At 38.4% G+C, this 16,944-nt stretch overlaps 1 protein-coding gene across 5 annotated transcripts in view; it reads left to right on the top strand.

Moving 5' to 3' along the window:
* KTN1 (kinectin 1) overlaps positions 1-16,944 on the top strand; it is a 130,079-nt gene that overhangs the window by 69,144 nt on the left and 43,991 nt on the right. For all 5 annotated transcript variants that reach the window (XM_060174926.1, XM_060174929.1, XM_060174928.1 and 2 more), the window contains exons 13-21: positions 1,557-1,594; positions 2,445-2,535; positions 6,160-6,228; positions 7,025-7,062; positions 7,414-7,495; positions 9,254-9,322; positions 14,657-14,691; positions 15,084-15,174; positions 16,662-16,730. In XM_060174926.1, the coding sequence (XP_060030909.1) occupies positions 1,557-1,594; positions 2,445-2,535; positions 6,160-6,228; positions 7,025-7,062; positions 7,414-7,495; positions 9,254-9,322; positions 14,657-14,691; positions 15,084-15,174; positions 16,662-16,730 (582 nt within the window). The remainder of the gene's footprint in view (positions 1-1,556; positions 1,595-2,444; positions 2,536-6,159; positions 6,229-7,024; positions 7,063-7,413; positions 7,496-9,253; positions 9,323-14,656; positions 14,692-15,083; positions 15,175-16,661; positions 16,731-16,944) is intronic.

Raw genomic sequence — 16,944 nt, 5'->3', positions numbered from 1 at the left:
GTTCTTACATTTCTGAAAGATGTCCATAGTCCTATAAGAAAACTGGAAGCATTGGCCAAATGGTGTAATAAAATAAAATAACAGCTTTTGTATTAAAAAACTCTTCCCTAAGTACAGACTTTATAAACCTTGAGCTATGTAAACCATAGCTCTCAGATTATATGTACATAAAAGATTATTTAAACTTTTACAGCTCAATACAGTGAGTGGGAAGATTGTCCAAAATTTTCCAAATGGTATTGTAATTGGCAGCATTGTTAAGTTACATTAATTTTTAGAATGTAGATGGTGTAGCATTAAGAAAAAAAGCAGAAATTAAGTACTTTTTCTATAATACACTGAATTTTAATTTATTTTACTTAAAATCCATAAAGTTGTATCTTAGAAATCTTTCTGTGTAAAATGTTTTTTGTTTTTTTTAAATTTTTTTTATTTAAGAAAGGATTAATTAACAAAACCATAGGGTAGGAGGGGTACAACTCCACACAATTCCCACCGCCCAATCTCCATATCCCACCCCCTCCCCATGTGTAAAATGTTTTAAGAAAAAAAATTTGTAATCACTTTCTTTTAGAAACCATGGTCTAAGATTAATTGGGAAAGACAGTTCAGTGGGAGAACATGTTTGTGAATGGATATATGTGTAAATCATCAACTCACATTATTCTGGATCGAGATCTTAAGTTTATTAACTGAGAGGATGTAGCTCTAGGAATTTTGCCACGATTTCTCAGAATACTGTATTTACTTCTTTTTTTCCATTTTTAAAAAAACTATCTTTATTTATTGGATAGAGACAGCCAGAAATTGAGAGGGAAAGGGTTGATAGAGAGGGAGAGAGACAAAGACAGAGAGACACCTGCAACACAGCTTCACCGCTCGTGAAGCTTTCCCCTTGCAGGTGGTGACTGGGGCTTGAACCCAGGTCCTTGGTTCACTGTAATCTGTGCGCTCAATCAGGTGTGCCACCACCCAGCCCTCTGTACATTTTTTTCTTTATATACTAGAGTTTTTAGAAAAGTTTCTTATTTTAAAGTATTTATGTATTTGAAGGAGATGAGACTAAAGTACCACTCAGTTTTGGTGTATGGAGCTTCAGAGATTGAACCTGGGACCTACCTCTAGTGCCTCAGGCATTCATTTCCTGTGCTCTTTATGTGTTCAGCTATTTCCTCATCCTTTTAAGTATCTTTTAAAAGTAAAGATAATAAAATGAGCTCTTTTTCATGAGTTCTAGAAAAGAAACTGAGTATTATACTCACCAATTCTTATGCTTGGCAGTTACGTATCTTGACATTTATGCAGTTTCCAGGCCTGTCAAGTTATTTTATTTGAAATGTCTTGTGTTATATAATTCTCTAAATCCTGCTGTTGGTGACCAAACTTGTTTTCAGAATAGTAGCAACTATTTATTGAATACTAATCATGTGCCAGCTGCTGCCACAACAACTTTATGTATATTAATTTAATCTTTAAAATTCTGTTTTGAGACTATTGTAAAACTTTAAAACTTTCTGCTAAATTTTCTTTATGTTGATGCTATTTTTGTTTCTTAGACTTCCGCTTCGGTTCTAGCAGAAGAACTACATAAAGTGTAAGCCTTTCTCAGTTTTCTCTTATAATTGCTTTGTTATCACTAAATGATACCTGTTTGTTACAACACTCAGAATTAACGTTATATTTTAGCTTGTTCAGGAAATAATGTGAAGTATATTTAGAGTAACTATTTTTTAAATATATTTTTTATATTTATTTTCCCTTTTGTTGCCTTTTTTTATGGAGTAACTAATTTTGTCTCCTGCACCTTTTTCTGTGACTTGGGTCTTATATATGACATATCCTTATGTTTGTTTGTTTTTTAAATCTTCTGGAAGAGATGATGATTTGAGATTAGATTAGTGGTTCTAAGTTATTTTTTGTTTCTCTAAGTAGTTTTGACTTATTTTTTTTTTTAACTATCTGATGCTATGGTCAAAACAAAGGTCTATGGTTTTGTTGATTGTATACTTTGCAAAGATGGGGATAAACTCAAAACCAGAAGGCTGAGATCTTACACTAAGATTGTCAGCCTTAAAATTATAAGCAAATTATTTAACTTTTTGACCTTAAGCTTTAAAATGGAAGCATGTATTTTAAGGAGCAGTGGTAGTTGATATAGTAGTTACTACTGAACTGGAAAAAAAAAAGAAAACAAATGGAAAGTCCAGTTAAGTGAGAAACTTCTTAAAAGGACCATAATTCTTAAAGAATTTTAAATGCTTTATTTTATTTTTATTTTATTTATTTTACCAGAGCACTGCTTATGTTGGTGCAGGGGATTGAACCTGGGACTTTGGAGCCTCAGGCATGACGCTCAGGCATGAGTGGCTCTTTGCATAGCCATTATGCTATCTATCCTTGCCCTTAAATGCTTATCAAATGCACAAATGTGTTTCCTTTTAAAGGATTGCTGAAAAGGATAAGCAGATAAAACAGACTGAAGATTCTTTAGCAAATGAGCATGAACATTTAACAAGTAAAGAGGAGGAACTTAAGGTATAGTAATTATTATTATTATTTTTTTGTAACCAGAGCACTGATCAACCCTGGTTTATGGTGGTGCAGGGGGATTGAATTTGGGAATTTGGAGCCTCAGACATGAGAGCATCTTTGTATAACCATTATATGCTATATCTATCTCTGCCCACAGTAATTCCTATAAATAACTTCAGTATCCTGCTGAAATTAAATTGTCCTTTATCTTGTTACCAGTACAAGTATCAATTCTTCTTCTAGCGTTTGCCCTTCTTCCGTAGCCAGTCAACAGCGTCAGGTTGAGCCTGATGTAAAGTTTCGAGACCTCCTTTGAATCTGGAGAGGTGACAGTTGTTGACTATATGGGTCATTGTCTGTAGCCGCAGGGGCAGTTCGGGTTGTCTCTGGCTCCCCAGCGATGGAACATAGCGGCGCACCGGCCATGGCCTGTTCGATAGCGATTGAGGAGGGCCCAATCATAATGTGCTAGGTCAAAGCCGGGTTGACGCTTGCAGGGGTCTGTGATGAGGTGTTTGTTCTTTACCTCAGCTGACTGCCAACTCTGTTTCCAAGAGTCTGGAACAGAGAAGTTCAGTGTAGGCGTAGGGGACCAGATTGGGTGATGAGACGTCAAGCGTTGGACAGGGTGGGCGAAGATATCCGTGTATATTGGCAGGTCCGGTCGAGCGTAGACGTGGGAAATGAACTTAGATGATGCCGCATCCCGACGAATATCTGGCGGGGCGATGTTGCTAAGAACTGGCAGCCATGGAACCGGGGTGGAACGGATGGTTCCAGAGATTATCCTCATGGAGGAATATAATTTGGAATCGACCAAGTGGACATGGGGCCTACGGAACCATACTGGGGCACAGTATTCTGCAGTGGAATAGCATAATGCCAGAGAGGATGATCGTAGTGTGGAAGCGCTCGCGCCCCATGAGGAGCTGGCCAGTCTTGCAATGATGTTATTCCTCGCGCCCACCTTTGCTGCAGTTTTTATGAGATGTTCGTGAAATGACAGAGTGCGATCGAGAGTAACGCCAAGATAGACTGGCTGGGCTTCATGCCGGATTCTCGTATCGCCAAGCTGCACATTAAGCTCACGCGAGGCCGAGGCATGGTGTAGATGGAAAACAGATGATACCGTTTTTGCAGTGCTAGGGATTAGTCGCCATTTTTTACAGTAATCAGATATCAGAGACATGTCTTTCGTGTTTCCTTGAGGATGTCGAACTTTGATGCCTGAGTTGCACAGCAGATGTCATCGGCGTAGATGAACTTCCTTGAAGAAGTTTCTGGGAGGTCATTGATGTAAATATTAAATAGTGTAGGAGCCAGAACAGAGCCCTGGGGGAGGCCACTTGAGACAAGTCTCCATCTGCTAGACTTGTCACCCAGATGCACCCGGAATCTTCTGTTTTGGAGAAGAAACGATATAGTGTTGGCCACCCATGGAGGCAGGCATCTTGAGATCTTGACTAGGAGACCACGGTGCCAGACCATGTCATAGGCTGCTGTGAGATCAACAAAGACAGCACCCGTCTTTAAATTCTTCTGGAATCCATTTTCAATGTAACTTGAGAGGGCCAGGGCTTGTTCGCAGGTAGATCTTCCTGGGTGGAAACCAGCTTGGGCGGGTGGTAGGAATTTCTCTGTAAGATGAGAAATACGTGACAGAAGCAGCCTCTCAAGGAGTTTGTAACACATGGAGAGGAGAGAAATTGGTCTATAGCTGGCGGCCAGTGTTGGGTCTTTCTTTGGTTTCAAAACCGCTATAATCTTCGCACGACGCCAAACTTTGGGCATAGACTCAGATTCCAAGATCTGGGACAGGAATGAAGCAAGCCATTTCTTTGCCGCGGGACCTAGATTAAGAATGAGTTCTGGGGTGATGTTATCATAGCCAGCAGCTGTTCCTGGTTTAACCCTCTTCAAAGCGTCTTCCAGTTCAGACCGTGTAAAGGGAGAGAGTTTTGGAGATGGACAAGATAACCGGAAGTAGGATGACCACTCATGGGAAATTTCTCTTTTCCAGACTGGGTCGATCTTAGCACAAGTATCAATGAAGATAGTAAATACACTAGAACTCATATGTTTTTTTTTTATTTATTTATTTATTTATTTATTTATTTATTTATTTCTGATATACATGATTCTCTTTGACTCTTCAAAAAAGAAAAATTCAGGGCTTTTCTCATGTGGTATAATTCAACAATAATTTGGTATATGATCCAAGTAAGAGGAATTGTTATGCTCTTTTTCTGATCTTAGAAATCGTAACCTAAGTCCATTGTTTTAAAAATGTTGCTTAGAACCTTCCAGATAGGAGATTTAATTCAAGGCTTGTCCAGCAATAGAAGAAAATACTAAGTATTCCGAGGATATTAGTCCAATCCTAAAGTGACACTTTCATTGTAGTTTATATAGAAATAGAGTGAGTATACATATGACAAGAGTTGGGGTGGGGTCAAAGAATATTCTCTTCATACTCCCATAACTGCTTTGCACATAAGTTTATTTAATTTCTCATAGTTTTGTTTACAATCTCCATCTCACAGATAAAGAGCTGGAGGCACAGACAGGGTAATTCCCTTTTTTTTTTAAATTTATAAAATGCAACTATCGACAAGACCATACAATGAGAAGAATATAATTCCACACAGTTCCCACCACCAGAATTCCCTATCCCATCCTATCCCTTGATAGCTTTCCTATTCTTTATCCATCTGGGATTATGGACCCAGGATCATTATGGGGTGCAGAAGCTGCAAGGTTTGGCTTCTGTAATTGCTTCCCTGCTGAACATGGGCTTTGACAGGCTGATCCACATTCCCTGCCTGTCTCAGAGAGGGAAATTCTAAGGTGACATGGACTTTTTTCCCTTTAACCCTGAGTCAGCACTGTGACTCAGGAAGTGGTGCAGTGGATAAAGCATTGAACTCTCACGTATGAGGTCCTGAGTTTGATCCCAGTGACACAATAGTTCTCTTTCTTTCTCTCCTTATTAGAAATAAATCCATTTCAAAGGTCAAAAAAAAAAAGTTGCCTAGGTTTAAAACATGCTTTGTGGGGGTCAGGCGGGTTAAGTGCACATGGCACAAAGCACAAGAACAAGCGTAAGGATCCTGGTTTGAGCCCCCGGCTCCCACCTGCAAGGGGTCACTTCAAAAGTGGTGAAGCAGGTCTGTAGGTGTCTATCTCTCCCCCTCTCTGTCTTCCCCTCTTCTCTTGATTTCTCCCTGTCCTACCCAACAACAATAACAACAATAATAATAACCACAACAACAATACAACAACAAGGAAACAAAAAGGGAAAAAATGGTTTCCAGGAGCAGTGGATTTGTGGTGCAAGCACCAAGCTGCAGCAATAACCCTGGAGGCCAAAGGAAAAAAAAAGTAAAATTTTAAAGTCAGTTATATTTAATATTAAAAAAAACAATAGTTAGCTTATTTTAATGGGAGAGATAATAGAGGAGATGGACCAGAGCTCTGTTCTGCTCTGGCTTATTGTGGTTGTAAGAATTGATTCTGAGATCTTAGAGCTTCAGGCACTGATTTTTTTTTTTTTTGCATAACAACTATGCTGTCTCCCCAGCTGATATTTTAAATACTAGTTTTCTTTCTTTCTTTCTTTCTTTTTAGGATATACAGAATATGAATTTCTTATTAAAAGCTGAAATACAAAAATTACAAGCTCTTGCAAATGAGCAGGTAAATCTTCAAGTTGCTTTTGAATATTTACTCCAGCATTTCAGTTTTCCTATATTTGTTTTCATTAGTATTGTATGCCTTTAATATGTTAATAGAAAAAAATTCATGTTTTTGTATTTGACTGCATGGTATGTTGTTGATAGTCTCTTCTATTTGGCTGTAACACACAATTCATGTTCATGTTAAAATGTGTGTTTGGTCTAATGAATTGACAAGTCACTTGAGATAATAGAAATCAGTTAATATACTATTCCATGTGTTGGTTTGCTTTAACCTGTCCCAATGAGTCAAAAAAAGTGATACTTTGGGGGCCAAGTGTTGGTGCACCAGGTTAAGTGCACATAGTACTATGCACAAGTACTTGGGTTCAAGCCCCTGCTCCCTGCCTGCAGCGGGGACACTTCATAATTGATGAAGCAGGTCTGCAGGTATCTTTCTCCCTCTCTTACCCTCCCCTCTCAATTTCTTTCTGTCCTGTTGAATAAAATGGGGAAAAAAAGGAAAAAATGACCTCCAGGAGTGGTGGATTTGTGGTGGATTGCCAGCACCTGGTATCTGGCACTGAGCCCCAGTCAGTGATAATCCTGGAGGCAAAAGAAAAGTATACTTTTTACTAGGATAAAAATTGATGTTAGAGAAATGTGAAGTACTGGATGTCCAAAAGCCAAGAATGCTGATGCTTTAACTTTACTCCAAACTATTGAAATATAACTTTTAAATGAGTAAAAATAAGTGAAAGAATAGTTTTAAATGTTTCCTGCAAATTGATGTAATTCTCATTTCATTCTGAACATAGGCTGCTGCTGCACATGAACTAGAGAAGATGCAAAAAAGGTGATTAAACTATTGCCATTCAGGGCTCAGACTGTGATGCATCAGGTTAAGTGCACATGTCAACATGCATAAGAGTCTGGGTTCGAGCTCCTGTCCCCACCTACAGGGAGAAAGTTTGTCTAGTGGTGAAGCAGTGCTGCTGGTGTCACTCTTTCCCTCTTAAGCCTCCCCTGCCCTTCTAATTTCTGTTCTATCAAGTAAATAAATAAAAATTAAAAACAAACATTGCTATTCATACATTCATGTTCAAGTGCAATTATAGAGAAGTATTTTTTTTTCGTGGGACAGTACAGTTTACAATAAATACAGTTGTTGATTATATGAAGTATATTTTTCATTTTTCCCTCATAGCCTTCATGTTAAGGATGACAAAATAAGATTACTTGAAGAACAGCTACAATGTCAAATTTCAAACAAAATGGAAGAATTCAAGGTGTGTGAACATTTTTTAAAAATATTTATTTATTTATTTTCCCTTTGTTTTTGCCCTTGTTGTTTTATTGTTGTAGTCATTATTGTTGTTGTTATTGATGCCTTCGTTGTTGGATAGGACAGAGAGAAATGGAGAGAGGAGGGGGAGACAGGGAGAGAGAAAGATAGACACCTGCAGACCTGCTTCACCGCTTGTGAAGCGACTCCCCTGCAGGTGGGGAGCCGGGGGCTTGAACCGAGACCCTTATGCCAGTCCTTGTGCTTTGCGCCACCTGCGCTTAACCGCTGCGCTACCGCCCGACTCCCGAACATTTTTTTTTAAAAGACCTTATATAGTTTCAGTTGAAGTGGATTTAAAAATACTGCTTTTTATATGTAACCACCCTGAATCAATGTTTCTGTATTGTTTAGAGGCTTAACTTGATAGATGACTATATCAGATTTTTTCCTAGATTATTTTAGTATCTTTGTTTTTGTAATAGATTTCAGACATGTTTGCCCTACCGTTTTGTTTGCTTTTTTTAGTTGATAGTTGGCGATGGCTTTATCTGTCTCCTTTGTTCATGCAGTGCTACTTTTGTCATGCCCAACTCACTTGATTATTTTAAAGCATTCTGATTGCCAGGGCACAATTGCAGTTGTTGTAATTGTTTTTTTTTCTCCCCTCCCCCTCTCTTCTCTTCCCATCCTCTCCACTCCTGCTCCCCCCCTGTTTTTAAATTTTAATAGGAACCATGTAAATATTTGTAAAAGCAGGGCTTCACAGAAAAAACATTGGCACAAAATGTTCAACTCATTGAAAATTACAAAAGCAGTAGTGCCAGGCACAATGTTATCATTCTTTTGGGGGATAAATCACAACACAGGATTAGGAGGCACAGAAGAAACTGCTTTTAGTAATCAGTGTCCATGCAGTGTGGAATTACATACTCTGTAATTTTATAATTTTGTAAACCACTATTAATAATAAAATAAAAAATAGTATCTTCAGGGAAAATGATACTGGATCTTATTAAACTAAAAACAAGAAGTCAGTGTACATGCACTTTATGCTAGTGCTATAGATCTTTTTCTCTGGAAAAATACTCACTAAATTTATAAAAGCCACCTGGGACTCACATTCTTTTTTCTTTCTTTTTTACTTCCAGGGTTATCATTGGGGCTCAGTGCGGGAGGCCATTTTTCTCCCCATTTTTGTTGCCCTTGTTATTATTGTTATTGTTGGATAGAACAGAGAGAAATTGAGAGAGGAGGGGAAGACAGAGAGGGGAAGAGATAGATATACACCTGCAGGTCTGCTTCACCACTTGTGAAGTGACCTCCCTGCAAGTGGGGAATTGGGGGCTCGAACCGGGATTCTTATGCCGGTCCTTGGGATTCGCGCCATGTGCTCTTAACCCATTGCGGTATCGCCTGGCCCCCTGGGACTCACATTCTTACATCAGTGTATACTTCATCTGTTACTTTATGAGAACTTAAAGCAATGTATAGGTTTGATCAACCCCCAAAAGTGGATTTAAACTATTGTATTACTTTTTTTTTTTTTTTAATTCCTCCTCACTGGGTTTCTCCATTCTCAGCCAACTTTTCCAGACAGAAATTAGGCAAGAAACAGAGGGAAAGATACTATAGGCTCTGGACCTGAACCTTTTATTATGTGTATGACTAAGCAGCTATCCTCCAGGCGAACTATCTATCTCACTGACTTGCATGGTTACCTTTTCTTAGTAAAACAATAAATTGAAATTCTTTCTTCCAGATCCTTAATGACCAAAACAAGGCATTAAAATTAGAAGTTCAGAAGCTACAGACTCTTGTTTCTGAACAGGTAAGACTGGCCATTATTTACAAGGTGGAAATATCTAATATATAATGAAGTCTGATTCATTTATTTCCAGATTTGTTTGCTGAAAGAGAGAAAGAGAAGGAAGGAAGGAAGGAGGGAGATTGACATGAGGGAGAGGAAGATAAAGTAGAAGAGTAGCCAGAGTAGCAGTTTGGCAGTTGCAGTTTTGGGATTGAACTGGGAGCCTCAGTCACACAAGTCCTGCAGTTGCCCTCTGTCAACTGATCCACTTGCTTCTTAAATAAGAACTAGTGTACTCATTTGGAGTATACCTAGTTTTTTTAAAAAAAGTTCTCTACTATCTACCTTATCTAATGAGTTTTTTATTTAGTATAAATATCTTGTGCACTTTAAATACTTTGTAAAAATAGCAGATTTTAGCATTTTAACTAGTTTTATGAACTTCACTGGGCAGAATTTGGTAACTTTTTTTTTTAATTCACTTAAAAGAATTATGTGTGAAAGGAGAACACATTTATGGTATTTAAAACTGGTTGTTTCGTTTGTTTCTTTTTTCTGAAAGCTCTTTTCAAAAAGATTTGTCAAAAGCATGAGACTAATTTTTTTTCTCTGACTCTTCGAGAATAATGTTTTTAGTAGTTCTCTCATTTTGGCTTTTCTTTCTTTTTTTCCCTCATCATTTTGTATTATTGAAAGAATAGATGAAGATTAATAAAAATTTGACTTTATTTCCACCTTTCTTTAACTCTTTCCTACCCAGTTGCCAGAATTCTAAGTGGCAGTTGAGAGATGAACAGTTTAGTTATGTAAAAAATTGGCTTCTTTTGCTCTATGGATTTTTATTCTAGAAGAAAAGATTGGGCTTAGTGAAACAGAAACCAATCATGGTACCAAGTTGTTGTTCATTCAGATGTAGGAAACAGAAAAATAAATACCAGGTAATGTAATGTTTATACATTAAAGAAGGGAAGACTTGCTCAGTCTGTACTTAGACCCGTGGGCTATTTATGCAAGAATCAGTTATTAAGATTTCATTTACTCAGTGAAATTTTATGATTCAGTGATCAAGATTATTTTGTGATTCAGTGATCAAGATTATTAACATAAACAGTAAATTTCTTTTTGTCTTATTACAGAAGAGTTCATTATTGTATGAGCTATATTTTGAAAGCCAAGGAGTTGAAAGTAGAATGGGATTAGAACATTAATATAGGTATAAAGCAAAACGGTATCATTTTTTGTGCTTTGATTATTTGATGACTGGAGTAAGGATCCCGGTTTGAGTCCCTGGCTCCTCATCTGCAGGGGGGTTACTTCACAAATGGTGAAGCATTTCTGTAGGTATCTATCTCCCCCCCCCCCCATCTTCCTCCTCTCTCAATTTCTCTCTGTCCTATCCACAACAACAATAACAAGGGCAATAAAAATGGTGGGGGAGGGGAAAGGTCTCCAGCACCAAGCCCCAGTGATATCCCTGGATGGATATATATACACACACACACACACACACACACACACACACATACATATATCCCAGGTGGTTTTATAAATTTAGTGGAATACTTGTTATGATCCCACTCATAAACAGAAGTTGAGAAAGAACAGAAAGGGAAACTCAAAGCAAGATCTGACTGAGTTTGGAGTAGGGCACCAAAGTAGAAATCGCTGGGTGGAGGGTGAGAGTAGATGTTCAGCTTCACTGGGGGTGGGGGGTGGGGGGTGGGGAGAAACCCAAACTGTCCTTTGGTGGTGGGAATGGTGTTTATGCACACTCCCATTAACTTGTAGTCTCAAAAAAAAAAGAATACTTCTTAAGCTGGAAGCTCATTAAAAGAAAGTAAATTCATTAAATATTATGTAGCATATGTTTGTACTGTTTGTGCTACATGCTGAATATACAGAGAGCAATGAGACATGGTTTCAGACCATAGGATGATAGAGTTCCTAACCATGCCCTCTTTCAAACCTGACTTTGGAAAATAAATAAATGACAATAAATTTTCCAAGTAAATAAGGTGTCATTCAGGCTGAAGGTAGACAATGTTAAAAGTTATGACACTGTGTAATGAAATTGGCACATTTAATGTACGCTGGCATATTGTAGATATGCAAAGTATGAGAGGTCTAGGGATTGGAGAATGATTTACTCAGGCCTAGTCACGGTGGACTTTATATACTGTGTAACAGCCATGGACATGGTCTGGCATATAGTTAAGCTCCTAAAGTGTACTGCAAGAATAATTAAGCATTGATCAGCAATACAGAAGGATCATTTTGCTAATGTTGAGTTTGAATTTATATGGAGAAGTATGTAGGGCAGCTGGCAAATAGAAATAAAGTGCAGAGAAGTAGGGATTTCTAGTGTTTTCATGTGGCATGGTGTTCATTATATAAAGCTGAACAAAAACCATCTGGATGAAACATTTATAAACTCACTACATGACATATATTTTATAGTTTGAAACTATATTTAATGTACTTTTGAAAGATCTGGGCCTGGGAGGCGGTACAGTGGATAAAGTTGTGAACTCTCAAGTACAACTCATGAGGTTCTGAGTTCATTCCCCAGCATTGCATGTTCCAGAGTAATGCTCTTTTTTCCACCCCTCCCATGTCTTACTCCCCCCCCCCAGTAAAAAAAAAAAAAGTCTGATGGTGGCACATCTGGTTGATTGCACATGTTACCATGTACAATAGTCTGCAGGTGTGGGAGGTTGGGGGTTGGAAACTTCATGAGTAGTGGAACAATGCTGCAGGTGTCTCTCACTCTTTCTCCCTCTATAGCTTTCTTCTTTCACCCTCTATCAAAAAACTGACTTCAAAGGATGGTGGTGTCATACAAACACTGAGCTCCAGTGATAACTTGGTGGCAAAGGATAAAGAAAAGGGAAAAAGGAAGCAAGCAAGCAAGCAAACAAACAAAGCAAAAAAATGGAGAATCATGAAGGCATTAATGATATTTAAAATGAGTAAGGCTCAAGGACTAACCTAAGGGGGTTAATTTTACAAAGTGTAAGAAGTAAAATCTTAGGACTTGGGTTTGACATATAAGTTAATGGTATTTGTGAAAATGGTTGTAGTAAAACTGGAAAAAAAATTAACTAGCAAGGTTGAGAGAAAACGGAGTGATACAGACAGAAAAGAATTTTCAAGGAAAAATAATAAAAATATGTTGTAGCCCTGCTTAACTGCCGAAAGACCTAGAAATATCAGTTGGGAAGCCCAGCTTCTGGGCACAGAATAAATTTTATATTTATTTTATCTTTTGTTGCCCCTGTTTTATTATTATTATTGTGGTAGTTGTTATTTTTGTTATTGATATTGTTGGATAGGACAGAGAGAAATGGAGGAAGGGAAGACAGAGAGGGGGAGAGAAAGATAGACACCTGCAGACCTGCTTCACCGCCTGTGAAGCTACTCCCTGCAGGTAGGGAGCTGGGGGCTCCAACCCAGATTCTCGGTCCTTGCGCTTTGCGCCACGTGCGCTTAACCCACTGTGCTACTGCCCAACTCCCTCTATTTCTGCTTCTATGCCAATTGGGGATAATCGTAATAACAGCTGCATCAAGTATTGAATGGTATTATGTGTGGAAAGTACCTAACCCAACATCATATTAGTCATTATTATTATTAATAATATTGTTATTACCAAGTATAGCTCAATAAAGGTTTAAGGAGCAACCTGGGAGGTGTAAGATAATGTAATTTCAATCTTGAGGTCCAAAGTTCAGGTCCATTATTTATGCCAGAGTGATGCTCTAGTTTTTTCTCTGGCCCTTTTTCATTAAGCAATAAAATTTAAAATTGAATTTAAAAAATGAGCAAGTGGGGGCAGGCGCACCTGGATAAGTGCACATATTACATTGCACAAGGACCCAGGTTCAGGCCTCAGGTCCTCACCTGCAAGGGGAAAGTTCACAAATAGTGAAGTAGGTCTGTAGGTCTCTGTCTCTCTTCCTCTGACTTTATCTCTTCCCTTCGCAATTTCTGTTTCTATCCAATAATAAAAAAATATATATTAAAAACAAAGATGGAATTCAGTTTACATGTCATGTTTTAATGCTTCATAAAGAGAATAAAATTATATGTTGCTTCAACCAGTTTTAAAACATTCTGGGGGGGGGGGGGTCGCACGGTAGCACAGTGGGTTAAGTGCACATGGTGCAAAGCACAAGGACCAGCATAAGGATCCCGGTTGGAGACCCCGGCTCCCCACCTGCAGAGGGGTGGCTTCACAGGTGGTGAAGCAGGTCTGCAAGTGTCTATCTTTCTCTTCCCCTCTCTGTCTTCCCCTCCTCTCCATTTCTCTGTCTTATCCAACAACAATGACGTCATTAACAACACCAACAACAGTAACCACAACAATGATTTAAAACAACAACAACAACAAACAAGGCAACAAAAGGGAAAAAATAGCCTCCAGGAGCAGTGGATTCATGGTACAGGCACCGAGCCCCAGCAATAACCCTGCAGGCAATAAATAAATAAATAAAAAAAAAAAATTCAGCATCATGGTTGGGTGGTAGTTACATACATTCTGCTTGTTAAAATGCATTGAGTTGTACACAGAATTTGGGTACTTGTCTATATAAATGTTGTATCTTAGATTAAAAGATTAAAAAACAATTCATGGGGCTGGCTGGTGGTACCCTGATTGGTTGGGCACACACATATGGACTCGGGCTCAAGCCCTCCAGTCCCCAACTGCAGGACTTCACAAGTTGTGTTGCAATTCTGTCTGTCTCTGTCTCTCTGTCGCTGCCTCCCTCTCCCTCTCCCTCTCCCTCTCCCTCTCCCTCTCCCTCTCCCTCTCCCTCTCCCTCTCCCTCTCCCTCTCCCTCTCCCTCTCCCTCTCCCTCTCCCTCTCCCTCTCCCTCTCCCTCTCCCTCTCCCTCTCCCTCCCTCCTTCCCCAACCCCTGCCTTCTGTCACTCCTTTCCCTCTCAATTTTTGTCTTTATCCAAAATATGAATAACTTAAAAAAGTCATGAAAGAATAAAGCTCCTTTTGGAAAGCTTTAGAATTTAGGAGATCTTAATTTTGGTAAGTTAATGTGACAGAATTAAAACAGTTCTCCTATTCTTAACATTATTTTTAAACATTCTTATTTTGTAGTAAATTATTTATAAGGTACTAACTCATTTTGCCAGCTCATTTTTTTGCCCTTTTATGAAGCAACTTTTTTTGTGTGTGTCTTACTGTTTTATGAATTAAGTATATAATTATTAGCAGTGGTTGGATGTGTTTATCTTCCTGAATTTTAGAATTAACTATCAATTTTCATAGAGGCTTTTAAAAATAGTTCACCTATGGTAAGTTGGCAAAATTAAACCTGTCTTGGTGTTTTTTATTTTAGCCCGATAAAGATGTTGTGGAACAAATGGAAAAATGGTAAGAATTTAAAGTCTTCTTTTTTATAATTTAATGACTTAACTTTTTACCAAGTTTGTGTCAACAGAACTATTTACTACATTAATTTACATTCTTAATTTTCTTTGTACTTTGTAGTGGAAGAGAACACTAGTCTATTGGATTGATTTGATTTGGCATGTTTGTACTACTTTTGTGGGTGCCATGTGGCAGTGATTTGATTGATTATGCTCCCACTTAAGCTTGCATTAGTAGGAATTCATTGGTGAAGAGGTAGTTCCTTTGCCCATTTTAGAAAACTTCCTAGAATTAGACATTTATAAAGAAAAATGGATGCAAGGGTTGGTTTGTGTAAAATATTTAGAAATACTATCTTTGCTTGAAAAACAGCTCATACATATATTTTGAATTAGCATTCAGGAAAAAGATGAGAAGTTGAAGACTGTGGAAGAACTACTTGAAACTGGGCTTATTCAGGTGGCCACAAAAGAGGAAGAACTCAATGTAAGATATTCTGTGAACTTATTTTTCAGTGAGTGATGAATCACACTATACTTTGTGATTAGTCAGTCTTCCTCCCTCCCTCCCTCCCTCCCTCCCTCCCTCCCTTCTTTCTTGCTTGCTTTTTCTTTTATTTTTTGCCACAGGGTTATTGCTGGGGCCCAGTGCCTGAACTATGAATCCACTGCTCCTGGAGGCCATTTTTTTCCTCTTTTTTTTTTTTTTTTACAAGAACATTGTTCAGTTGTGGCTTATGGTGATGTGGGGGATTGAACCTGGGATGTTGGAGAGGCATGAGAGTCTGTTTGCATAACCATTATGCTGTCTACCCTCTGTCCCATTTTGTTGCCCTTGTTGTTATTGGATAGGACAGAGAGAAATGGAGAGAGTAGGGGAAGATAGAGAGGAAGAAAGACACCTGTATACCTGCTTCACTGCTTGTGAAGCAACCCTCTTGCAGATGGGGAGCCGGGAGCTCAAACTGGGATCCTTACCCTGGTCCTTGCACTTCCTGCCCTTTTGTGCGCTTAATCTGCTGCGCTACTGCCCCGTGATTAGCATATATATATATTTATTTTTTACCAGAGCACTGCTCATCTTTGGTTTATAGTTGTGCAGGGGATTGACCTGAGACTCTGGTGTATTAGGCTATCTACTCCTGCCCTATGGTTAGCTTTTAAAGCTAATGTTAGTCATATTTCAAGATATTTTATGGGAACCAAACTGTTTTATTGATGTTTCAAGAGAGGATTGAAGGTCTGAGAGTAAGAGATTTGATGGCCTCAAGTGGGATGGGATTACCCTACCTCACTTTACAGTCATGGAAAAAAAGTTACTGTATTTTATAAATTCATAAGATATTTTAAAATTAAAGTTAAGATTTTAGTAGATATCTAAAATCAATAATGGAAAGCGGCTAAAGAATAATGAACAGTAACAATCTAATTATATATTTAAATATTTATTCCTTTTTGTTGCTCTTGTTTTATTGTTGTAGTTAATATGATGATTTTGTTGTTGGGTAGAACAGAGAGAAATGGAGAGAGGTGGAGAAGACAGAGAGGAGGAGAGAAGGATAGACACCTACAGACCTGCTTCACCACTTGTGAATCGACTCCCCTGTAGGGGGGAGCCGGGGCCTCGAACCGGGATCCGTACTCCAGTCCTTGCGCTTTGCACCACATGCGCTTAACCCACTGTGCTACTGCCCGACTGTATATTTTGAGCCTAGTTACTTTTTTATAAAGTAAAAAGACCGGGTGGTGGTGCATCTAGTTGAATGCATGTTATAATGATCGAGGACCCACGTTCAAGCCTTTTGTCTCCACCTTCAGGGAGAAAGCTTCATGAGTGGTGCAGCAGTGCTGCAGGTCTGTCTGTCTCCTCTACCTCCTTCTTCCTCTCAATTTCTGGCTGTCTCCAATAAATAAATAAAGATAATAAAACGTTACTAAAAAGTAAAAAAAAATGTTTTGTTTGTTTTTGAAAAGGCAATAAGAACAGAAAACTCATCTCTGATGAAAGAAGTTCAAGACTTAAAGGCTAAGCAAAATGATCAGGTAATGCATTTAGTAAATGCTGGAACTTTGCTCTTGGAAATAATGGGCAGACTTAATATATTCAAACTTATTAACTCTGTTGGTTGCTTATATCTCCAGGGTGGAATATAGTTGTCACTAGATTATTAGTAATTGAAGCTTACTAGTTTATTGAATGCAGATTCTGTGCTAGGCACTCAGTGGAGTACTCTAAATATGATCACAACTTAGTACA

Source organism: Erinaceus europaeus, chromosome 16, assembly GCF_950295315.1.
Source record: "Erinaceus europaeus chromosome 16, mEriEur2.1, whole genome shotgun sequence".
NCBI lineage: Eukaryota > Metazoa > Chordata > Mammalia > Eulipotyphla > Erinaceidae > Erinaceus > Erinaceus europaeus.
Note: the sequence above shows the minus strand (reverse complement) of the source record. Positions and strands in the feature narration are given on the sequence as shown.